The sequence below is a fragment of the Pteronotus mesoamericanus genome, unplaced genomic scaffold (assembly GCF_021234165.1).
Source record: "Pteronotus mesoamericanus isolate MK-2021 breed Mesoamerican mustached bat unplaced genomic scaffold, CSHL_Meso_final contig_50, whole genome shotgun sequence".
Taxonomy (NCBI): Eukaryota; Metazoa; Chordata; class Mammalia; order Chiroptera; family Mormoopidae; genus Pteronotus; species Pteronotus mesoamericanus.
The window spans coordinates 19,436,230-19,462,432 of NW_026555186.1; the positions used below are offsets into that span (position 1 = coordinate 19,436,230).

At 36.7% G+C, this 26,203-nt stretch overlaps 2 protein-coding genes and 2 non-coding genes across 7 annotated transcripts in view; 2 read left to right on the forward strand and 2 right to left on the reverse strand.

The window, feature by feature from the left end:
• The window catches only part of IPO11 (importin 11), a 192,386-nt gene that overhangs the window by 14,229 nt on the left and 151,954 nt on the right, over positions 1-26,203 (forward strand). For all 4 annotated transcript variants that reach the window (XM_054578401.1, XM_054578402.1, XM_054578403.1 and 1 more), the window contains exons 2-5: positions 2,945-3,088; positions 8,779-8,879; positions 19,848-19,920; positions 21,277-21,480. In XM_054578401.1, the coding sequence (XP_054434376.1) occupies positions 2,951-3,088; positions 8,779-8,879; positions 19,848-19,920; positions 21,277-21,480 (516 nt within the window). In that variant the 5' untranslated portion in view covers positions 2,945-2,950. The remainder of the gene's footprint in view (positions 1-2,944; positions 3,089-8,778; positions 8,880-19,847; positions 19,921-21,276; positions 21,481-26,203) is intronic.
• Positions 8,986-9,087, forward strand: LOC129074774 (U6 spliceosomal RNA). Its single transcript, XR_008529578.1, has one exon. It is a non-coding gene; the product is annotated as a U6 spliceosomal RNA (small nuclear RNA).
• LOC129074572 (ubiquitin-conjugating enzyme E2 D3-like) lies at positions 16,769-17,277 on the reverse strand. Its single transcript, XM_054578405.1, has one exon. It carries the CDS (start codon positions 17,096-17,098, stop codon positions 16,769-16,771), a length of 330 nt encoding a protein of 109 aa, XP_054434380.1. The 5' UTR covers positions 17,099-17,277.
• Positions 23,938-24,075, reverse strand: LOC129074790 (small Cajal body-specific RNA 11). Its single transcript, XR_008529594.1, has one exon. It is a non-coding gene; the product is annotated as a small Cajal body-specific RNA 11 (non-coding RNA).

The following is a 26,203-nucleotide window of genomic DNA, read 5'->3' on the forward strand; positions in this document are numbered from 1 at the left end:
AGCAACCTCATTTACGTTATTAATTAGAAAACAGGCAAATTTAATCTTGGTGTCTCTGCTTGGTTGTCTTAAGGGTCTTAGTAATGGTTAGGAGTGCTGACAGGAAAAGGATACACTCCTTTACAGATGTAGAGGATATTTCACACTGCACATAGACCTCTACACAGAGGAGCCATAACAGTGCTTTTTCCGTGAGAGACTTGCTTCCCAGGCCTTCAGGGCTGCCTGGTGATGATCTCTGTGAAGAGCCTGTCAAGTCCTTCGAGAAATACATTTAGCCATTCTCACAAATTAGTGTCTGTCTCTCCTTCTTCTATCTTCCACCCTGCCTCCCTTATTTTCTCCTTCCTTCCCTTCCTCTTCCCGGTTTTTTTCTTCCCCCTCCATCTTTCTTTATCACTTTCAGTTTTCTCCAGTTTTTTTGGAGACTGGTTGTGTACCATTTTCAATACTAGGTACAAATAACAGTAGCAACCTTATTTCTGTATGCTAATTAAAAAAAAATGGATATCAAAGGTTAGTTTTTCAGGTGTACCACCCTGTGACTGACCACTAGTAATCACTAGTAATCATCTCTTTTAACCCAAATGAAGTTTCCTTCTACACTGTTACATTAGAATGGCTCCATATAATTTTCCCCATGTTCTCTGTTGCCATCATTGTGCTTTTAAGAGAATTCCACTGTTGAATTCTGTATGGATATTTAATGTGATCCTTTTAGGTTCCTGATGGATTCAGAAGTCTTTTTGACAGTTTCTTGAGGAACCTTTCATGGGAGAGCATGGCAGGATGGTGGGTGTTTGGGAGTGGGGTAGTGAAGTGCAGCCATCTCGTGTTACAGTAGGAAAAGCTGGGATTCCAGAGACCTGGGTATTGGGTCTCACTCTGCCACGCACTAGTTGCTACATGATCCTGGGCAGCTCTCCTGTAGCTGTAAGTTCTTTCTCTATAAAACAGTGATATTAGTCCACATGTCATAAATGCATTGATAGGTTTGTTTGAGCTCTTTAAAACATTTAATATGCTTTAGTAATGTGGTATTTCTTAATAATCCATTATAGGTCATTCCTGAATTAAGTTATTTTTGATGATGCATTTAACCTGCAGTTTAGGAACTAATTGCTGCTTAAACCTGCCCTTGTAAGTTAATTAGTACTTGGAAGTGTTTCCAGTAGAAGTTATGAAAGATTGTTTCTCAGACTTAAAAGCCTTTCTTCCTATTAGCTGAACCACTCATAGTAGTGTTTCTGTGGGGAAAATATACTCTGGTTTCCAACTCTTATTTTCAAAACTTATTTTTCACAGTTTGTTTTAATGATAAGAACATTTATTTCTGACTCCCACCTCATAATCCCCCAGGATTTAGGTAGATAAAGAGACCCTTTCTGATTCTTAACCATCGGAACCACTACCTCAGTGCTTGGCACAAAATTGGTTCTCCAGTATGTGAACTGAGCCTCTCTCCCACACTGGATGGGCTTCTTGGGATCAAGGATCAAAAAAACAAAACAAAAACAAAACATAAACAAAAACAAAAAAACAATGGGAGGAGAGGACAGGGCATATACCTCTGGGGAAGACCTGGATGGAGCAGGTCAGGGTGGAACTCCAGAGGCTTCCACTAGAACAGGTAAATGATGAGGGTGAGTCGGGCATAAGGATAAGACTTTGCTGTGAAGGTTGAGACGTGCAAAAAATGAAGGTGCATGTGTATGTTGAGTGTTCTGCACCGTCTTTGCTCTAGGTGAAAATTGCTCTGGGTGTTGGCAGTAGTCAGAGATTTTATTTTTTAGCTAGTAGCTCAAAGCAGGGATATGGCTTTTTTATTTCTTTTTGGGGGTGTGGGGATAGGTTCTGGTAGAGCACTTTGCTATTATTATATATTCATATTAACATATTCACATATTCTTTCCAACTTCCAGTGGCTTTTTTTCTTTTCTTTTTCTTTTTTCTTTTTAGTATATCTTTTAAAGTCCAGACACTTTATTTTCCCCTACAAGGTCGTCCATGAACTGTTCCTGCCTACTTCTCCAACCTCATCTTGTTCTACTTACCCTTTTTCTCATTAAGTCTTAGTCATACTGACCTTCTTAAGTTCATTTTAAATCTTAAATCTTTGTTTTCTCTTGCTAGGGCTCTGCATGGTTGGGCATCTCTCGTCATTCATGTCTGTTGTGCCACTTCAGAGAAGCTTTTCCCGAACACCCGATCTAAAGTAACACATTCAATTGCAGTCAGTCTTTAACACATTATCTTGTTTTCTTCATATCATCACTTCCCACTAGAATATAAGCATGAAGCTATGGACACTGGTTTGTTCTTTGCTACATCCTAGAACAGTTTAATGAAATAAGTCAGTTAATTAGCTGCCATGTGGGTCAGTGAGAAGTACTTTATTGCTCAAAATTGGTTACCTTTCTTTATTCAGCAGATATTTATTAAGCATATATCGTGTGTCTTGTTGAGCTCCTGGGACTACAGAGATGTTTTAGATGTCAGTGCTGTCACTCAGGGGAGGCAGTGTTAGATACTGGTTAAGATTAGTGTGGCTTTGCTAGTTAAGTCCAGCACAGCCACTTAATAGATTGTGGCAAGGTAAAGTCTCTGATCCTTTACTACCTACCACGTAGAATTATTAGGAATAAATTAATAAAGCCTTAATGTAATGTTTGACAACGTATAATATGCACTCAGATAATGGCTATTATTTTAAAATTTGAATTTTATTTTTATTTTAGCTGGCTTGAATTGAACTATGGGAATTTTAAGTAAGTGTATGGGTGATACATGGAAAGGATAGAAATCCAGCAGAAACATGAAGGACTGGGTGAATGATTGAAGCATAGGGGTAATTCAGATTTCAGAATGAAGCTTTTTCTCCATTCATGTTTGTGGTAATTTTGTGTGTGTAATGTACATTCAAGTATTAACTTATCATTGCCAGGCTTCCATGGATCTCAATAGCGCCAGCACTGTTGTTCTTCAGGTCTTAACGCAGGCCACCAGTCAGGACACCACTGTGTTAAAGCCAGCTGAGGAGCAGTTGAAACAGTGGGAAACACAGCCCGGTTTCTATTCAGTATTGCTGGTAAGTTGTTCAAAAATAGTTATATAGTATTATATTAACTGTTTAAAAACCTATTTGTGTTGATGATTTACTTAGTGAAACTGATCCAAATGTTTGGCTGCCATTGCACTGCAGTTTACTAATTTGAGGCATGGCTTTTTGAGGGCCTTTAAGAGATGTTTGTTGATGGGTGAATAAATAACCGAGCAGGACATTTGTCATATCTGCTTAGAAGGTTACACTACTGGTTTTCTATTTTAGCATGTTAATGCTGACCTCAAGACTGTAGGTAGTACACTTCCATGTTTTGTCTTCATCTTTGCCCCAATTAATTTATGTTGTCTGAGTTTTTCAGGTCTTTCCACTACAGCTTCAGAGTCAGGTCTACCTTGCCCAGTGTGTTTCACTTTTAAAACTTTATTTTTTTTCAAACTTAACATATTTATTTTCTTGACATATCTGTACTTCTCCTGGGTGTTAAGGGAAATTGCATAATAACTAAATTAACAATATATATTTTAACTAAATCTTTCTGAGAGTTTAAAGGTTTTGGTTAATCAATCAATATTGTTTTCTCAATGCCAGAACAAAAGCATGTCTTTCTGTTGAGACCCTTCCTTATTCTTTTCTTCTGAAAATAAGAGAGTTTTGATTAGTGTTTGAAATTTCATTTCTGATAAGGGCAGTGAGGCCACCAGTGGATCAAAAATTGATCCAATATTTGTGACTGGGTGACACATTTAGAGCAAAACTGTTTGCCCTGTCGTAAATAGAAAATTATAGTAATTTACATACATATTTGGAATTCATGGCTAAACTGAGTTGGTTAAATTTAAGAAGATACTGGTTATGACTGTAAGGGATATGAAATGTCAAGAGTCATGCTTGATACTCTGAAGGTAACATGAAACTTGGCTCTTTGGCTCAGTAATAAAAAGGTAAAAAACACTGACTTTTAAAGATGCTAAGGAGAATATCTTAGATAATCCCAGCATCATGTTTGTAAATTTGGGGCACAGAATAAATCTTTAGAAAATCTGAGTGTTTTTATTCTTCATATGCTGATTTAGGTGAATATTCTCTATAATTAACCTTGTGTTTTTTCATGCCAAAATATGGAACACTTCCTAGGATTTCTTATTTTAGTTATTCTGGACCTTAAAAGTACCAATAGGCTTGATTAGCTGTTGGCATTTTGCATAACATATGGATTATTAATATTAAATACCTAAGCTTTTTTTTTATTTTTACAAACTATACTTTTCTTCTTAGAGGGATAGTAAAATTTCTTTTAGATGGAATAGATTATAATAGATTAAAAATGACTGAGTTTTTCCTTTTTCCTTGTACTTACTGTCTTGGCACATTTAGTCTATTTTAGTCCTAGCTATTCATTCTAGTTTAGAGATTCCTGAATTTGTATGCCTAATTTTAGGCTTGTGTTCCAGTCCTATTATTCAGAATATGTATGGAGTATTTCTACTTAGATTGACCACTGCAGCTTGGCATTTCTTGGTTCTCTCAGAACCAAGAACCAAGCTGAGACAGGCTGAGATCCACCAGTCTTCACAGCATTCCCACATTACATCCATTCATTCACTCATTTGCTCAGTAGATATTTATGAAGATTCTGCCATGCTGGATTCTGTGCCAGACTTCAGGCATAAGACATGACTCGATCTGGGGTGGAAGGTAGACGTGTAAAGTATTAAAATTGAATGTGATTAATGTGGTGAGGGAAGTCCATTTATATGCTTGCAAAGGAGATCTAAACTGAGGGGCTCTTGACTCATGCCATGGGTAATAAGGGATAAATGGCATTACACATTTTGATCTTTTTTTGTGTATATGCTCATGTTTCCAAAAATGGTGTTATGGTGTACACACCTGTTTTTTAATACTTAACATAATATTTTCTGTAGTCAAGAACACACATTATTTTTGTCTTTGAGGTTTTCTCACATAAAGTTGTGTTTCAGAGGTCAATTCTGGGGATTTGAGTTGTTTTTGGTGTGAGGTACAGTGCATTTTGTCAGTTAAGTTACTCCTTAACATATTTTTACATTTGTTTTATGCACCCACCATTCTCCATAATTTTTTTTTATCTTCTCCTGAGCATATATTTTACTCACTATTTTATAGAGAGAGGGAGGGAGAGAGAGAAACATCAATGTGAGAGAGAAATATTGATTGGTTGCCTCATATATGTGCCCCAACTGGGGACTGAATCTGCAGCCTTTTAGTGTACAGAATGATACTCCAACCAACTGAGCCACCCTGCCAGGGATCTAAATAAGTTTTTTTACAAAGAAGTAAGACACTGTAGTTTCCAATGTTTGTGATTTTTTTAATTGTTTAATTTTAAATTTAGTTTTTTTTAATTTACTGCCATTTTACTGTCCTATTTTTGATCTTTTTTTCTTCTTAAAGACCCTGTAACATTTCATGTAATATTTGTTTGGTAGTGATAAACTCCTTTAGCTTTTTCTTGCCTGGGAAGCTCTTTATATGTCTTTCAGTTCTAAATGATAGCTTTGCTCAGTAGAATAAACTTGGTTGTTGGTCCTTGCGTTCATATTTTGAATATTTCTTGCCACTTTTTTCTGGCCTGCAAAGTTACTGTTGAGAAATCGGCTGACAGTCTTACGGGAGCTTGCTTGTAGGTAACTACTTTTCTCTTGCTGCTTTTAAGATTCTGTCTTTTGTCTTTAACCTTTTGCATTTTAATTATGATATCTTGGTGTGGGCCTCTTTTAGTTCATATCTTATTTGTGACTCTGCACTTCCTGGACTTGTACGTCTGTTTCCTTCACCAAGTTAGGTAAGTTTTCTGTCATTATTTTTTCAAATAGGTTTTTCAATTTCTTACTTTCTCCTCCTTCCAGCATTCCGTGATGTGAACGTTAGTATGTTTGAAGTTGTCTCAGAGGCTCCTTACACTATCTTCAGATTTTTGGATTCTTTTTTCTTTTTGTTCTGATTGGGTGTTTTTTTTTCGTTTTCTTATATTCCAAATTATTGACTTAGTTCTGGCTTCATCTATTCTGTTGATTCGCTGTCAGGGGTGTCCAACCTTTTGTTGTCTCTGGGCCACATTAAATACATTGCAACATGTAATCACAAAAGAAGTCTCATGTTTGAAGTAAATTTAGGATTTTGTGTTGGGCTGCATTCATAGCCATCCTAAGCTGCATGTGGCCCACGAGCTGCAAGTTGGACACCCCTGCATTTTCTTCATTTCAGTTAGTGTATCCTTCATTTCTGACACATCCTTTTTTACAGTTTCCATGTCCTTTTTATGCTGTTGAAATTCTAAGTTCATATACTCTTCCTCTAGGTTCATCAGGCATCCTTATAACCAGTGTTTTGAACTCTGCATCTAGTAGATTGCTTGTTTCCATTTTGTTTAGTTCTTGTTCTGGAGTTCTCTTCTTTCATTTGGAACATGTATCTGGTAGTTTGCATACCTTTATTTCATTTAGTTCTTTTTCTGGAGAGTTCTCCTATTTTTTCTTTTGGGATCGGCTCCTTTGTCTCTGCATTTTGTCTGCTTCCCTGTGTTTGTTTCTGTGTATTAGATAGAGCTGCTATGTCTCCTGGACTTAGGAGAGTGGCCTTGCGTAGTAGATGTCCTATAATGCCTGATGGGGCAGCCTCACAGTCACCTAAGCTGGGCATTGTAGGTGCAGCCCTGTGTCAGCTGTGTGCACTGTCCTGCCGTTCTTGAACCTTGGTTGCTGTTGGCATCACTGGGAAGGACTGACACGCACCCCGCCCCCCCCCAGGCCATTTGGCTCCCAGGATTGGCTGTGACTACAGTGGAGGAGCTGCTGTACAGGAGTCGATCCTTTGGAGCAGGACTTGCTTCAGTGGAGCTTTGGTGCTCACCCAGCCCTCCATTGAGTGTGTTACTTGTGGAGGTGGTAGAGTTGTAATCTGGTGTGACCTGAAGCTGTCCACTGGGTAGCCCTGGCTGTGGGGCCTTTTGGGCAGTGAAAAGTCAGCTACTGTCTGTGCCCAGCCTGCAGCTACCTGGCACAAGCTATAGAGCCTTCTGGAGATGGTTGCTACTTGTGCTGGACTTGGAGGTGCCCAGGAGAGGCCAAACTGCAAATCAGGGCCGGTTGCTGCTGCTGCTGCTGCTGCTGCTGCTGCGGGGCCTGGAGCCACTTAGCAAGATGTACAGGTACACAAAGGCCAGATATGGATTGTTTCAGAGATTTTAGGAAAGCCCAAAGCATGAAGCAGTAGAGGCCGTTGGTAGGAAAAGCCACTGGAAACGACTTGGGTTGGCCCACAAGTTGGGTGGGGTGGGGTCTCAGGGAATCGCCAGGGCAGTGCAAACAGTGATAGCCAGGTTGATGGAGACTCAGATACAGTGCCTACCTGCCATCTCTGCATGTGCAAGTGGGGTGGGTCTCCAGAAAGGAACAGTGACCTCTGCCTGGCAGAAAGCTGCTATCCCAGCTCTTGCCCTGATGCCGTACAGTTCAACCTGGTGCCCCAGCGCTGGAGCTCAGAGGGAATGAGTCCAAATAAGTCCATGCATGGGCTCATATGAACTGCCTGGGACTCCAGTAGCCCTTGTCTCTCTTGGACACAATCCCCACTGGTTTTTAACAGCCAGAAGTTACAGGAATTTCTCGTCCTACCACTGGAACCCTGGCCTGGGTCTGTCACTTCTCAGGGGGGACCTCCAAAGCTGAGATACCCCTCCCGATTTTAAACTGCCGCATGTGGGTGTGGGACCAGCCTGTTCCACGTCTCTGCCCCTCCTACCAGTCTCAATGTGGCGGCTTCTTTAAATCCCAAGTTGTAGGACTTCCATTCAGCTAGATTTCATATAGTTCTGAATAATGTTTGTTCTGTAGTATAGTTGTAATTTTGATGTGGTTGTGGGAGGATTTGCTGAGGGCATTTACCTACTCTGCCATCTTGATCAGAAGTCCTGTGATGTTTTAAATTGCAGTGTAAGTATTAGTTTTACTGTTCTTTTTCATATAAATTTATAACCCAGTTATAAATTTTCGATAATTTAATAAAATTCTTGATACAAAATTTAAAGATCGCAGAACCATTGTTAGTTTCTCCCTAATTATTAAGATTATGCTGCATGGTTTAGCTTATACAATCATTTTTACAGTCTCCCACTACTGTGCAAAGTGAGGATTACCTGTATTAACGTAGCAAATAAATATTTTGAGTAATGGTTAATTTTGAGTTGAAATTATTCATGTCACATCTACATTATATAACTTAAGACTGTTCTATCAAACAATGATAAGCACACTTGTTTTACTGACAGTATTTTGAAATAATTCATTTCTTAGAATACATTAATATCCCAAGGGTTTGACTCTTTAGAATCTTTGAACTTACGCTGTGATGGGTGCATTTTTATTTAATTTAGACGATGTTCAGTTTCCTGTGTGTGTAGATAGTGACGTATAATGATGTTTATTTTGTTTTACGTTTATTAGGCAAAATTTCAAACATACTTAAAAGTAGAATAATGTAATGAATCTTCACCTATCCATTACTCAGCTTAAACTATTAACATTCTACTAAATGGGTATATTTTCTTATATGAAATGTAGAGCTATAGTTATTTAGAAAATAATAATATGGTATTATAGTTTATATGAAATTAAAAATTTATTAGTATTTTATTGTGGGTATGTTTATTGTAATACTATGTTTTTTATTTACAGAATATTTTCACAAACCACTCTCTGGATATAAATGTAAGGTGGCTTGCTGTGCTGTATTTTAAAAATGGAATTGATCGTTACTGGAGACGTGTAGCACCTCAGTAAGTTTCATCACTCTCCTCCTAGTGTAGTAATCCTTTCCAAATTCAGGAAAGTATTGGAATGTACCTGTTAATCTTCATTCTTTATGTAAAAGAATGAGTCTGTGTTTACTTAAGTAGTCCATATACTAAAACTGGAACATTGTAGAGATTAGCATGGTCCCTGTGCTAGGATGACATGCAAATTTGTGAAGTGTTTGACATTTAAAAGAAAAATAAGTGTAATACTTATTAAAAAAGTGTTCTGCATAGTTCATTATATCAATATCCAAATCAATATCCATATTATTGCTTTTTTCCATGATTTTTTTTTTAATTTGAGGGAGGGGGGTTGTGTGGATTTCTAGTTGCCCTGCTTTTGAGGATCTTTAATTTTACGGGCACAAAAAAAAAAAGGCTGAGTTGAATGAGTCATGTTGAAAAAGTCTTTTTTTTTAAAAAAGAAATATGAGATTAGGATTTTGAAAACCCAAATCTTTGAGAAAGAAATCCAATGTCTTTTCTGAGCCAGCTGGATATTAATTTTTGTGTCTTCTGCATAATTTCCTTTGTGGTGGGAATGAGATAGTGTACATTTGCAATCTTGTGAGATTCAGTTGTAACTGCTCAATAGGTGGTTAAGTGAACATATTTCTCTTGATAATTAATTACATGTTACGTAAATGACGGAAAGGTAATGTAGACATGACCCTGGAATTTATTTGGTAGAAAATAGTGAATCTTGCTGAAGAACTAACATAGCCTTCGCTTTCCAGTAGATGGCACCATAGCTCTTATACTTAGAGGACTTTAAAAAAAAAAGGCAAACTTGTCTGAGTACTTTAAAATGCATATAAAATGTGTTCTTGAATATATTGGAAGCAACTAGAATAGTTTAAGGCTGTACTTAAGATACTGTATTATAAAGCAAACCCATCTCTTATTTTAAAATTAATTCATAATTTTGAGAGAGGATATTTAGTGATGAGAAATTATTATCAAGTTATTGGAAACAGTGCTGCAGCACAAACTTTTCTGCTGCTATGTCCAGTTAAATTTCAGGAATTTCCTAAAATTTTTAAAAATTTTAATGGTTTGAGAGAGAGAGAGATTGACATCGATTTGTTGTTCTACCCATCTGTGCATTCGGTGGTCAATTCTTGTTACGTGTCCTGACTGGGACGGAACCCGCAACCTCGGCTTGTTGGGATGATGCTCCAAACAATTGAGCTACCCGGTCAGGGCCCAAAATTGATTTTTTTACTGGTTATAATTAAATATTTCAGATTTTACTGTCACATGAAGAGTTAAAACTGGAATTTACTTGTTTTAAAAAATTAATGGCATTAAGTTTTATAGTGTTAGGAAGTTGAATCCCAAGGTATCTCTTTTAGTATATATTGAGATACAAGCTGGAAAGGATGAATGTACTTAGGAGAAAAGGATGTTAAGAATGTACTGAGAAAGGGAGCAAGGGAACAAAGATTAGTAATCAAACTGATATTTAAATTGACCCGTAAGATATGCTTGTTTGTATTATTTTTGTTTATTTATTTAAATTATATTTTATTGATTATGCTATTACAGTTGTCCTGATTTTTCCCTCTTTGCCCCTCTACACTTGGCACCCCTTGCCTCAGCTAATCCTCTCACCATTCTTCATGTCCATGAGTTGTGTGTAAGTTCTTTGGCTACTCTGTTTCCTATAATTTTACATGCCTGTGGCTATTCTGTAACTACCTATTTGTACTTCCTAATCCTCCTAATCTCTTCACCCTTTCTCCCATACCCCCTCCCATCTGGAACCCATCAGAATGCTCTCCATATCCTTGATCTGCCTCTGTTCTTCCTGTTTGCTTAGTTTGATTTTTAGATTCACTTGATAGATATGTATTTTTGCCATTTATATTGTTAATAGTTTTGATCTTGTTCTTTTTCTTAAATAAGTTCCTTTAATGTTTCATATAATAATGGTTTGGTGATGGTGAAGTCCTCTAGCTTTTTCTTGTCTGGGAAGCTCTCTATCTGCCCTTCAATTCTAAATAATAGCTTGGCTGGATAGAGCCAAGTCTTGGCTTAGGTCTATGCGCTTCATGACTTTGAATGTTTCTTGCCAACCCTTCTAGCCTGCAAAGATTCTTTTGAGAAATTAGCTGACAGACTTATGGGAACTCCTTTGTAGATAACTCTCTCCTTTTCTCTTGCTGCTTTTAAGATTCTCTCTTTATCTTTAACCTTTGGCATTTTAATTATGATGTGTCCTGGAGTGGGCCTCTTTGCATCTATCTTGTTTGGGACTCTGTGCTTCCTGGACCTGCATGTCTATTTCCTTCACCAAATTAGAGAAGTTTTCTTTCATTATTTTTTCAAATAGATTTCCAATTTCTTGCTCTTTCTCTTTTTCTTTTGACACCCCTGTGATGTGAATGTTGTAATGCTTGAAGTTGTCCCAGTGGCTGCTTATACTGTCCTTATTTTTTGGATTCTTTTTTCTTGTTGTTGTGATGGGTTGTTTTTTGGCTTCCTCATGTTCCATATCATTGATTTGATTCTTGGCATCATCCACTCTGTCATTTACTTGTAATTTCTTCCTTATTTCTGTTAGTATATTCTTTATTTCTGACTGGATCTTTTTAATGCTGTGAAGGTCCTTGCTAATAAGTTCCTTGAGCATCATTGTAACCAGTGTTTTGAACTCTGCATCTGACAGATTGCTTATCTCCATTTTATTTAGCTCTTTTTCTGGAGTTTTGATCTCCTCTCATATGGGCTGTGTTTCTTTCTCTCCTTGTTTTGGCAGCCTCCCTGTATTTGTTTCAATATATCAAGTAGAGTTGCTTTGACTCTCTGTCTTGGTAGTGTGGCCTAATGTAAGTGTCCAGTAGGGTCCATTAGCATAGCCTCCCTTATCACCCAAGCTGGGTACTCAGGGTGCACTCTTTGTGTGGGCTGAATGCATCCTAGTAAGTTGAGCCTTGATTGCTGTTGGCAGGTCAATGGGAGGGATTTACCCAGGCCAGTCAGCTGCAAGGACTGGCTGCGACCACTGACCACCAACGTCCACCCTCTGTGGAGGGGTGAGCTGTGCAGGGGCAGGGTGGTGGTGATCCGACATGGTCTGTGGCTGTTCACTGGGTGCACTGGCCCGGGGGTTTCCTGGGTATTGCAGGCCACGGCCAGCCCTCACCTGTGTTTTGCCTGTGACCACCCTGCCTAAGCTATAAAGCAATCTGAGATAGCTGCTACTTGTGCTAGAATTGGAGATTTTCAGACAAAGCCAGGTTGTAAATCTAGGGTGGCTGCTGCTAGTGCTGGGCCTGGGACTCACTGAGGCCAGGTGTTACTTGTTTGAGAGGATTTAGGAAGTTGCGAAGCATGAGTCAAGACCTGTCATTCCTATGGAAAAGCAACTTGGGTAGGCCCATAAGTTGGGTGGGGCAGTGTCTCTGGGCTTCTCCAAAGAGGGTCAAAGAGTATTAACTAGGTTGATGGTGTCTCAGATGTGGCACCAGGTTGTCCACTCTGTGGCTCTGTGTGGGGAGCGTTTAGAAAATGTACAATGGCTCCTGCTTGCCTCGATGCCAGACACTTCAGTTTCTCCCTGTGTGCCACTGGTGCCTTTCCAGCTGCTACCCTGTGCTGGAGCTCAGAGGGAGTGAGTCTGAGTAGGTGAGCCTGTGTGTGAGTTCCTTAAGAGAAACTGCTTGGGGGTCCAGAAGTTTTTTCTACCGACTCAACCCCTGCTGAATTTTGCAGCCAGAAGTTGTGGAGACTTACTGTCCTGGCCCTGGAACCCTGGGCTGGGGGGCCTGGTGTGAGGCTGAGACTCCTTGCTCCCGAAATATCCCTCCAGAATTTTTATCGACCACAGGCGGATACAGGACCATCCCATTCTGCATCTGTGGTCCTCCTACCAGTCTGGATGGGTGTGGTTTCTTTCATTCTGTAGTTGTCAGACTTCCATTCATCTTGATTTCTGATGGTTCTGAGTGATGGTTCTTCAAAATTTTAAATAAAATATAGATGTGGTTGTACGAAGAGAGGAGCCATGTCTGCCTACGCCACCATCTTGACTGGAGTTTATTCTTATATTCTTATCTAAGTTTCATGTTGTTATAATTCCTACTCTTAACACCATTTTCACAGAATGAGGATTAACATAAACTTATATATCATTAAGTACATTGCAACTTTAATTGTGTCCTAATTAATTTATACTGTCCAGTTTCTAGTTGGGATATAGTCTGAATTCATCTAATGATAGCATGTACATAAAACTAAAGGTAGAGTATTAACTACTATTGGAGAGTTGCTAAATCTTTCTTGCATGTTAATGGCTTGTTTTCTTTAATAGGTGTATATTTTTAATATTCTCTCCTTTTAGCTTATTATGTTATATTCTTTTAATTAGAATTATGAAAACTGTTGTACCTGGTTCCTTGACATAGAAGTAAACTTGAATTTCAAGTGTAAAGCAAAACAGTATAGCAGAAAACATTTCATAGGTTTGATAATAGAGGGCGAGCTATTGAAGTTGGGAAGTATAGCAGAATTATGAAATGATTAGAGAGATCATTTCTGATGGAAAAGCATAGAATAGACTTTCATTGGGCTTTGACTCTGCACCCAAATGTTTATCTTAATCTTGTTTTCTCATTTGTTTACTGACCTTGAGCAAGTCTATTAAGGTTCGAAAAACTTGTTGAGGTATAATACAGGAATGGGCAAAAGTAGGTTTACACTTTATTCTTGTATTATTTACTAAGTATTGTATTATTTATTTGTAGTATTTGTCTTTTTCCATATGGACAACTGTAAACCTACTTTAGCCCACCCTGTATATAACATACTTAAAAATGTACAAATGACAGGTATAGTTTGAATGTTTTTAATGTGAACACACCCATGTAACTACCATTTAGAACTAGGCAGAACATTACTAGCACCCCAGAAGCCTCTTGGCTGCCCCCTCATAGTTCACCTATTCCACCCTCTGCCCACCAAGTGAGTAGTCTGACATCTCACTCACCATAGATTAGTTTTTCCTCTTTCTGAGCTTCATTTAAGTGGAAATCACATAGTACGTTCTGTTTTGTATCTGGCTTTTATTCAGTATTATATTTGTGAAATTTAACCATGTAGTTTGAGCAGTGGTGTACTCTTTTATGTAGGAGTGTAACATTCCATTTTAGGAACGCACCACAATTACCTACTTGTTCTGCTGTTGATGGGCCATCAGGGTTCTTTCTCGTTATTGACTGTTAAAAATAATGCTTCCTTGAAAACTCTTTGACATGTCTTGCTGCATGTAAGTGTGCATTGTATAGTCAGATATATACTCTACTCTAGTGGATACCGTCAGTTAATTTTCCACACAGATTTTACCAATTTACACTCCCACCAGCAGCATGTGAGTGTTAGCTTGTACTCCATGTTGTCATCAGCACTTAGCTTTTCATTTTAGTCATACTGGTGTGTTTTGTAACTTTTTCATTTTCCTAATGATAAATGGGTACCCTTTTCATTTGGATACCCTCTTTTGTGAGGGGCCTGTCATTTGCACAGTAAAAAAATTGAGTAATCTTATTGATTTGTGTGACTTTGTATATGTTTTGTATGTAAGTTTTTTGTTGAATATACATATTGAAAATATCTTCTTCCACTTTGCCTTTTCACTTTTTCAATGGTGTTTTGATGAAGAGAAGCTCTTAATGTTAATTTCAGTTTCACTACCTTTCTTTTATGATTAATTGTTTTGGGGTCTATTTACAAAATTTTTGCTTAACCCAAGGTCATGAAAATATTCTAAGTTCTCTGCCAGAAGCTCCCCCTCCCCCTACTGTTCACACTTAGGTTTATGATCTATCTGGAAGTGATATCTGTGTAAGGTTTGTATTGAAGTAGAGCCAGCACTATATAGTCTTTCCCTGTCACATTTCAGTGGTTCCTTTGTTATAAATCAGGCACTTTATGTGCAGGGATCTGTTTTGGATTCTCCGTTTTGTCTTGTTGGCTTTTTTGGCTATGCTTGCTTTAGTTACTATACTTTACAAAGCTTGATGTATTTTCTGTTACTTTTTTGGATTTAACTTGTTCTTTTTCTCGCTTTTTGAGATGGAAGCTTACATAGTTGATTTTCATTGTTTTTCTTAAATATGCAAAAAAAATTGAGGCATTTCTTGTTAATCATGGTTTAAGTTCAGTTTTATAAGCTTTGATAGGTAGTATTTTCATTACCATTCAGTTAAAAATATTTTAAAATTTCTCCTGTGATTTTGCTGTAAGCCCATGGGTCAATTAAAAGTATATTACCTAATTTCCAAACAATTGGGGCTTTTTAGTTACTGTTTTGTTACTGATTTCATTTCTTGAAATGCTCTGTCTTATGATCCCAGCATATGATTGGTATCCTAGTAAGCGTTTTGTGTGAGTTTGAAAGGAGCGTAGGTTTTGCCATTGTGGATTGTAATGTTTTATATATGTCAGGTCACATTTGTTAATTATGCTGTAACTCTTCTGGGTCCTTAATGATTTTGCACTGCTTTCCCCATCATTTACTGAGAGGTGTGTATTAATCTCTAGATTAATCTCTAATTGTGGGCTTACCTGTTCCTTCTTTTCATTCTGTTTTTACTTTCTATATATTAGGGCTATATTATAGGATCATGTAAGTTCAGGGTTATTATCCTCCTGTGGAATTGACCTTGTCCCAATTATGAAATGTTCTTCTTACCTTTAGTAACGTGTTTTGGCTTAAAGTCTAGTTTGTCTGATTTTAATAGAGCTAGACCAGCCATCTTATGGTTGCATGGTATATTTTTCTCTGCTTTTTCTTGTAGAATTTCTTTGTGTTCCATTCATAATGTTTATCTTACAAATAACAAATAGTAGTTGGGTTTTATTTTAATGCAATCCAATAAATGTATTTTTAATTTTAGTATTATGTCTATTTACATTTAAAGTGATTACTAATAAAAGTGGGGTCAAGTCTATCATCTGTTTAAGTTGAGGTCAAGTCTACCATCCACTATTTGTTTCTGTTTGTTTCTCTCTGATCTCTGTCCCAACCACCTTTTTTTTTTTTTTGGCTTATGCAACATTATTGAAGAAAAATAAATCAATTACTAGCAGAGCTATTAGTCGATCACTCATCCATTGACAACTTGCATCATTTATTCAGTACTATATTAAACAGTCTATTGGAAGATAGATTAACTAATAGCTCCAAGCCTCCTAACAATTTAAATGAAAATTACAAAATGTTTGAGACCCTATTTTGGAATACAAAGGGAGTTTGACTTCCAATTTCCATTCTCTGTAGAACAAGAACAGGTTATTCCTTTATTGACATGCATAAAATACATCACATTTTCTGTTCTGCTGATGCTATAAATTCAATACCAGTTCTCCAGCCACATCAGTTATGAGCATAAAGTATATCATGTAACCTCAGATCTCTAACAGTGGAAGGCTTAAACAAGAATGGATGCTGTTAGAACAGTGCTGCTTCCTCTGATGCGACAACCGAGCATCCATCTCCCTCCCCCTCGGATGATTGCTTCAGCATGTTAGAGCAGTGAGGAGTGGTATCAGTATCATAACCAAGTCAGAGCGAAGACATTGGCCATATAATACACGTGCTCCATTTTTTCAAAAAAATTCTGAATCTTGGGCAACTGTTCTCTTGTAACTACTTCACAGTTTCTCAGAGCAGTTATTGTCCAAAGCTGGAATAACTTTTAAGTCGTCTCAGATGAGCATGTTAATGACTGGAGGGAGGTAAACAAAAAATAAAATTAAAAAAGATGAGGTCTGATAGGGGAGCAGCCGGATAAGAAAATCAAAAAAGGAACAGTAATTTAAAAGTTTATTCCAGCTATAATGCAGGTTATTCTGACTTTAAGGTAGCATCACATGGCATACTTCTGAGTCCATTCCCAAGATACTCTGTTGTACTTATCTCTGTCTGTTTTATAGATCCGTGCAATCTCTGGCACTAGGGAGTCATCTGGGTTTGGATCACATAGCAGTGAACAAATGGATAAAAGAACTTTAGAGATAGTTAAAGCAGGAGACCACTGTGATCTTAGAATATCAAGACAAATGCTACCATTACTGTTAATATTTGGATAAATTCTTGTTGTAAATGCAACCCTAGGTGGTTTGAAGGGATAGTCTGTAGGAAAGTAAATTGTCAAAAAGAATACACCGCCTTGATATGGGCTGTCGTTAGGTCCCATAATTGTGGCTTGCTAATGAAACATATCATCCCCAACTGGACCTGCAGAACATTGTGCTGGAGGGTCACGGGCCAAATCACTAAGTTCCTTATTAATCCGTTTCAGCTCCATAGTCTGTGCTTTGCGTCTGGCTCCTCACTATCCTGGTCTGTGCTCAAAGGACTGGCCAAAACTCTTGATTATCCTGCGGCAGGGAAGGACTCTCTCTTTGTCTCACACTGGCTCTCCCAGGCGCTTGGTATTGAGGATGTCTCGCGATAACCTCGTGGCTGGCTTACAGGAGCTGTCCCGCTTTTTTTTCTTCCTTTGAATTCGTTGTTACTCAGTTTTTCCCTCTACAAGATTATTAAGATGCTTATTATTCAAATGATTTTCCTAGAAGTTGTATCTTGCATCTTTGCCTTCCTAGAGACTGTCCTTAGATTAGTACTTTACTTTTTCCAGATAATGCAAGAACTTTATAATACTTTAACTTCATTTATGCCTTCCTGTCTTTTATGCTCTTGTTGAGTACTTTAATTCACCACCTATTTTAAACTCCATAATACAGTATTTTATATTATTTTGCCAGCAGTAGTCATTTAAATTTACCTTTCTAGTGTTCTTTATTCCTTTCAGTGTTACCAGGCTTCCATATGGGTCCATTTGTCTTTTGCCTGAAAAAGCGCCTTCAGTATTTCTGTAGTGCACATTGTAAATGAACTCTCTCAAAAGCAAAATTTTCTCATTATACATCAGTCTTTTTTTTTTCCCACTGAACTATCTTCAGCTACCTTTATTTCACTTCATGTGTTTATCATTTCCGGGCTGTCCCTGTAGTATTTTTTAAAAAACAGATTCCAGTTTTCTGGGGAAATTCTCCATCTTTCACCTATTTTATTGAGTGTAATAATCCTAAATATATATTTAAAAATTTTTACTCACTGATTTTAGAGAGAGAAACATTGATTTGTTGTTTCATCCATATATGGATTCACTGGTTGACCCTTGCATGTTCCCCACCTGGGAATTGAACCTACAGCCTTGGTCCATCAGGATGATACTCCAACCAACTGAGCTGAGCACCTGGCTAGGGCTAATCATCCTAAATATTTTAAATGTGATTCTGATAATTACATTGTCTATATGATCAGTGTCTACTTGTATTTTGCTTTTAGTCATTTTTTTCCCTCTTTTTTAGTATACCTGATACATTTTGATTGAATGCTGAGCATTGTATATGGAAAATTGCAGAGGCTTGAATTCTGTTATCTTTCTCCAGAGAGAACAGTATTTTTTCCAGGCAAGCAAATAAACTATGATCTCAGCTATGTTCTAATTGAGGGTAGTCTCTTGCTGGTTTACTCTTAATCTCCTTACTTTTAGCTTTCCTGGGGTTTCAACTGCAAGTCTTGGGTGTTTACCAAAGTATTGCCTTTTTGGTGAGCTCCGAACTTTAATTTTTGTCTTTCCAGCACTGTGAGGACTCTCCTTAGCTCTTCAGTCTTTCAGCTTGATTTCTTGAGGACAAAAACCTCACAGGGAGTCTCCAAGTCGTGGATGCCGAAATTGTTTTTAGATGTTGTATTTATTTTCTAGGACTATTGTAACAAACTCCCACAAACTGGGTTGGTTAAAACAATAGAAGTGTATTTTCTCACAGTTCAGGAGGCTCGAAGTCTAAAATTAAGGTGTTTGGCAGAGCTGTGCTCACTCTGAAGGCTTTAGGGAAGAATCTTTCCTTGTATGTTTTTAGCTTCTGGTTGCAGTCTGCAGTCCTTGGCCTGCAGCTGCATCACCATGATGTCTACCTCCATCATCACATAGACTCCTTTCACATGTTTTCTCTGTGTCTCTGTCCACATTTTTCTCTCCTTATAAAGGGCACCAGTCATTGGATTGGGGCCCACTGCAATCCAATATGACCTCATTTTTACTTGATTAACATCTGTAAAACCCTCGATTCCAAGTAAGATCACAATCAGGCTCTTGAGGTTGGCACTTGAACATATCTTTTCACAGGGGCAATTCACATCTACAGATGCCTTAAAACTTGTTTTTAATTCTCCACAACTTTTGTAACTGATTTTATTTGGATGATTCATCCGCCAGAATGAAAAATCTGAGTATGAGGGCTTTAAAATTTAATTTTTAGATAACTAATACATTGATTTTGTTCAAAAAGCAAAATATACATTCTTATACAGTGACTATTAGCCATCCCTGTCCTTTTGCTGTCTAGTTTCCTTCATTATTTTGCAGTCAAGATCACTAGTATTGTTTACCCTTTCCAGATATGTAAACTAAAAGATTTTAAACTGCTCGATTTCAAATAAATCTTCCAATCCCAACATTCTCTAATTCCTCATTCTTTTCCCTGTAGAATAACTTCACTCAGATTTTATAAAAGAAGTTAGTGGAAGATTGATTTTTACTCAGATTTTCTTAGCAAGTCATTAATTTTTTTTGTCCACAACCATTTTTACATCGATAAAAGCAAACATCAAAATATCACTTTCATTACTGTGGATTAGTCTTATTTGCTATGGCTTACTATTTTGTGCTTCCTATTTGTTCGATTGTGAGGGAATTTTATGCTTTAGAATTACTTTATGTGCCAGTGTACAACTAATGCAAGTTATTTATGTACCAAAAACAATCAGGGACATCTCTTTTAAAAAGCTTTTTTCTTGTTAAAATTCACAGTAGTGCTTACCAGCATTTATTGTAAGGTAGCATTCTCTTGCATAATAAATATATCTTTTTTCAGTGCTCTCTCAGAGGAGGAGAAATCTACATTGCGTGCAGGGCTAATCACCAACTTCAATGAACCAATAAACCAGGTTTGTGAGAAAATGAATGCTAATTATTCTTTCTCTTTCCTTAGTTTTTGTTTCCTTTCCAATCTAAATCTAGTTTCTTGGCATTAAAAATAAAATGTTGTTACATAATGTCCATTTGTGATGTTTATATGTACATATATGTTGGTTTTTAAATTTTGAGACCCAGTTCTAGGTGTTAAGAATTTTGGTTAGATTTCACTTTTAATTATTTAAAATTTGGAAGTCATTTTAACATACACTTGCATACTTTTTAAACTTCCTCAGTTTTTGACCTAACATTGAAAACAATCTCTGTATTTATAGTATTACTGCATAGAAATTCATTTTAATGACTTAGATCATCTTCCCCCCTTTTTGTAAACTACAGTATGAGTTCAGGTTTTTGTCTATTTTATCCATCACATTTTCAGTTCTTACTACATGGGAGATGTATAGTAAACTATACAGTTCCCTGCCCCCCGCCCCCTGTGCCCCCCATAGTGGATTTTTTCCCCCCTAAGAACAGAATAAGTTTAGCTTATGGATACAAAGTGCACTGTATTTGGTTGTGTATCCAATGCAGTTTTATCTCAACTTATTTAAATGATCTCAGTTTTTGCCTTACAGTTCCTTAAGTTGATGAGGGAAGGTGGAAAGGAATAGAGTAACTCTCACTGGGGCAGGAGGTGATCAGAAAGGGTTTGGGTGATTGAGAGGTTAACCATTGGTTAGATGTCCTGTCAGCCAGCAATTGAGAAATACTGATCTGAACAGATATCATTATTTAAATACCTAATATTTGATGTTCATTTCTATTCTTAGGTCAATAGCTCTCAACCTTTATGATCTTAGAAGTTCCTTATACTGCCAAAATAAAACCCTAAAGGGTTATATCTGTTGATATTTACTCTATTAGAAATTAAAACTGAAAAAATTTAAATATTAAAAATAATAAAACCATTACTTGTTAAACAGAATTTTAAAAAACAGATATTTCTCAAAACAATAGATAATTTAATGAGAATAGTTGAATTTTTCTGCATGTCTGTATATGCCTTTAGTGTAGAAATGCATCTGCATTTCCATAGCTGCTTCTTCATTTACTCTGTTGCAATATATTATTTTAGTAGAAGTTATATGAATACGTTATTGGGAAAGGGAGGACCTCACAGAAAGGATGTTAGTTAGGCCTCTAGCCTGAGATCCATAGACCACACTTTGAAAACTACTGTCTTAAACAGTTGTTTTGTGAAAATTTTACTCATTTTGGTCAAATGTATAGTTAACCAAAAAAGTAATTTTCAACTATGAATGCATTTTTTATCTATTGCTTTGATTACATATGTTTATTTCTGATGATTAATTTTTCTTCTCCAGATTGCAACTCAGATTGCAGTGCTGATTGCAAAAGTTGCTCGACTGGACTGTCCCAGACAGTGGCCCGAACTGATTCCCACTCTTATAGAATCTGTGAAAGTCCAAGACGATCTTCGACAGCATAGAGCATTACTTACCTTCTATCATGTTACCAAGACCCTGGCCTCTAAACGTCTAGCTGCTGATAGAAAACTATTTTATGATGTAAGTGATTTAACATAATTTGATTATGAAAACTGTGCTACTTATATAAAAAAATTATAATTTTATCCATTTTATTGAAAGATTATGAATTTTTTCTAATTGACCTGAAATTTTCAGAATAATAGGTAATATCTGAAAGGTATTTAAGCTTGTTTATTTCCAATCTAATTTTATTTCTTGGCATTAAAAATAACAATGTTGTTACATCCATTTATGATGTTTATACATACATCTATGTTGGTTTTGGGCACATACCTAGGTTGGTGCGTTTGATCTCTGGTTGGGGTGCGTTCTGGAGGCTACCGGTTGATGTTTCATTCTCACATCGATGTCTCTGTCTGTCTCTCTCTCTCTCTCTTTCTCTCATCAATAAACATATCCTTGGGTGAGGACTTAAAAAACAACAACAACAACAAAAAGAAATAGACATCCTCTCAAGTCTTTCTGTGAATTTCTTGTTAATTTTTCTGACCTGTATCCCTTTGGTTTGTCCCTCCCACCCCCCAGGTGTTGTACATCTTTAATCCTGTGATTTCATTGTTACTAAAATATGTAGGACCTTGATGTTTCAAATATATATGGCATACTTACATAAAATATTTTTGGAAAAAATTATTCTTGACTGCACCTTTCACTTTTCAGTGTTACAACTTCTTACTTTGTCTGATTGAGATGAGTTTTGGTTATTTCTAGTTCATTTTCTGCAGGGTTAATTATTCTTTTTATGTCTTCCTTTCTTTTGCAGTCAGTTCTTCCTGTAAAGTTTTATAAACCTGTTGACAAGCCATTAAAAAGCCTTCTTTCTCCTAAGCAATTCAATGTGCCTTGATCCAAAAATAATGGATTCAAACTTTAGTTTTCTAAGTTCTTTTTGATAATCATCAATTCCATTAGATTTATTCTGGTTTGGAGTCAGAAGTTCTAATATCAGAAGTCCTAAAATGAAGCTGTCACGGTGGCTGCATTCCTTCTGGCGGCTCCTAGGGGAGAGAGTCTGTTTCTTTATCTTTGCAGCCTCTAGAGATCACCTCCATTCCTTCGTTTCTGGCTCCTCCTCCCATCAGACTACACCACTCCAACCCATTTTCATCCTCACATCTGCGTTTGTTCATTTTTTTTTTTTTTTATTATTGAAAGCCTTTCATATAGAAGTCTTATCTAGAAGATTCTGTGTTACAGTTACTCTTTATTACCCTTCTTTAGAAGCCTTAATTTTTAGTTTGGTTTTCTCAAGTTTTATGCTCATAATGTGTTGCCTTGGATTTCAGAGTAGTTTATATTTTGCCTAGGCAGTCTCTAAGATTTTATCTTAGCAAGGACTTACTCTGTACACCTTGTTGGAGTTCACCTCCTGACCACTTCAGCTTTCTTGCTGTGCTTTCATGTAGTATGAGGCTACTTCCTTTCCAAACAGAATAAAATATAGGCCTACTCAACATCTTCTACTTAATTCCAGCACATTTATTACATTGTGCTGGGTTATAATTGTTAACTACCTTTTTTGTTAAGAACTGTTAACTACCATTTTTCTTAATGAACAGATTAAGAAAATCTGTTATGAAATTATAAAGACACACAGAAAAATAAAGGACAAATATAAACTGCCATATACCCATGACCTCGTTTTAGCAGTTACCATTTTATTTTTGCTTTATTGCTTTTTTTGAAAGTATTTTAAAGTAATGAAAAGATTATGTGATATTTTATTGCTAAGTACGTCAGTATTCAGCTATAAAAGATAGGTGGTCCTGAGGGGAAAAAAGTTTAATATGTGAAATGCCAGAAGAAATAAAACTTCCTGCAATGAATGGTTTCCTTTTGATATTCATGGAGTCAAGTCTGTGTACTTCTCAGTTAAAGTCATTCAGCAGTCAGTGGGTGGCACTGTTCTGGCTTAGAAAAAGGAAATACCAGTATTTGGGGTTTTCCTGGACCAGTATCTAAAAAACGTTTCATTCAATAGCTTATTTTTATATTACCTAACTGAATATTCCTTTTCCCCTCCACATTTTTTGAGAAGAAATATAGAAGGAACATTTTTATTCTTCCTCTTTGCTTCCTTCATTTCTTTTCCAGCTGAGACTTACCTAAGCAATGAGACTTACATTGGCTGATGTCTTCTGGAGCACATAGGAGCTTGTGCAGGGCTGGCATGTGTAGGATAGTTGGCACTCTTCCTCCCTAAATTCCTGTCACTTTTTCTCTCTCTCCTTTTCACCTTTTGGCTGAAAAGATAGTTTTTATTGCTGCTTCTTCATTTCAGTCATCCCTATTTGTGTAGAGGCCTTTTGTAGGCTAGCTGAAAAGAATCTTGAATTGGAGCTTTAATAAATGCCTAATGTCCTTAGCCACGTGCTTAATTCCAGAATTGGAATCCAAAACAAAGGACACTATTAAGAAGCATTTTTTTTCCTGTACTACTGTTTCTTTCTTTTTCTTTCCTTTATCTTTTTTTAAATTGTCCTCTTGTGCCTTTAAGAGCCAGCCCTTTACTCAAGATGGCCCCCTAAACTGAGAGGGAGATTGCTCTGCGTCCTGCCAGACTCCCCTGTTCAGCCGAGGATAGGGGAGCTGAGATAGCAAAGGCCAGGACAACTACTGTTTCTTGATTTCTGTTTCAAATGCTGCATGCCTTCAGTCAGCAGTACCTGCTCTTTGCCAGCGCACTTTTGTTGTTTTATATTTACATTCCTAATTTAAAGAACTTTCATACTGTTTTTAGGGCCAGAAAGAGGGAAGAATTAATAAAGATCTAACTTTGCCATTAATATTTATAAATGTTACTGTGTTCTTTTTTTAAAGAGATGGGGATGAAAATTTCAAATATGATTGTTGCTTAAGGTGAAATGGAGTAAAACTTCGATTATCTGAATTACTGAACTTTCTCACACCTGTTTTACAATCAAATTATAAATGAAAAAGAGGATGATTTTATGGAGCAAAACACCATTTTATTTTAATGACTTTGGTTGTACCCTGAGGAAATACTTCCTTTTATCCAAATCTTGTGACAGTAAGAACCTTGGTAGAGTATTCAGAAGTGTCCTGTGATATATTTTGTTCTTTGCATTAGGGGTGAATGGGGAGGATATTTTGTTTAGTATGTACAGTATAATTTACATAATGCATGTGTAGTGGTGGATTTTCTCTAAGGGGATAGTCTCCTGGTAATAGAAGCAGTGCCTGAAAAAATTGAAACAGTTAAAAGTAGTTTTGCCCTTTTGCTGCCACTATTATGAAATCTGCTTAAAATAAATTCTGACATGATTTCAAAATATACTGGTGATTTAGAGTGGCAAAATCTCCCTTAATATTTTTCTTCTTAAGCTAGTATCAGATTCCATTTGGTCTGCTCTTTCTCAAGCTTAATCTTACTTTAATTGAGGAGCTAAGGAATGATTACCATTGTTGTTTTTATTGAGTCGGACATGTAGTAATAATGGTATTTTATATATATATGTGAAAAACATTTAGTTTGTATTAGCTGTATCTTTGATAGGTACTCGATGCAAATAATAGAGCAAAAGGACACATTTTTCTGTTGAGTGGTGCACAAAAGAGCTGGGATTTACTCTTTGTAGATGAGGTTCTGATTCCACAGTTCGTTGCATCTGTATTAGCAGCAGTATTGGCCTCGGTGAGCATGTGGGAAATTATTCCTTTGTGGAGTTATGAAAAGAAAATTCTACCATTGCTGAATTATGATATAATTTTTGAGTCTTAATGTATAGGATAGTATCTTCTTAGTTTATATTTTCATGTTGAAAAGTTTAAATAGAACTTATTTTTACAAATAATACTTCTTTTACTAAATTTCTATGTAGTTAATTTGTAGTTACTATATTGAGGGGCATTAGAACACAAAGATTAAAAATGCAGGCTCTGAACACATATCCTGATTTAAATCTTATCTCATTAATTATGCTGTTTGCTTTTGGACAAGTTACTTAACCTTTCTATACCTCAATAAGTTTTCTTACTGTAAAAGGGGAATAATAATATCTGCTTTTTAGATTGTGATGATTAAATAAATTGATACAGGTAAAATACTGAGAGCAGTGCCTGTGGCAGAGTAGGGTTCAATAAATGTCTTACTATTATAATAAATGTATTATCATTCTATTGTTAGTATTATTTTTATCATGTAAGTTATAATTATCTGCATATATATGTGTCCTGAAAATACCTTTTAAAGGATTTCAGGTGATGTAAGGTAACACTGACACAAAGAAAATTTTATATAGACAGTTCTTTGGAACAATTTTAATAGACTGTATGTGTATGTAGAAGTTAATATTAGTTTTAAGGAGGAGATACAAAGAAGGGTATCAAATAATTCAAGTTGTCATTTTGTTCTAAGCAAGAGACTGTTTCAGAGTATAATAGTTTTCTGTTCTTATTTAAAATTTGGATATTCCATCCTTTGGGTTTTATATTATTTTTCATTATAGAGTATGTTTATTAAAGCTGGGGACAGGGAAGAGCTTAGAATAGAAGCAGCAACAGGAGTGAGCCTAAGTGGGGCTGCTTTGGCTCACTGAGAGGCCAGAGAAGAGAGCCTTGGAAACAGGTTCCAGGGGTTAGCTTGGGACAAGCTGCTGCTGCCTATTGCTCCCCTGGTTGCAAGTCTCCTGGAGTCACTTAAAATTTAAGAGCTTCCTGCCGGTGGGGAGGAGGAGGAGGAAGGGAAAGGTGCTGGCGTGCTCCCAGGAAAATATGCCTA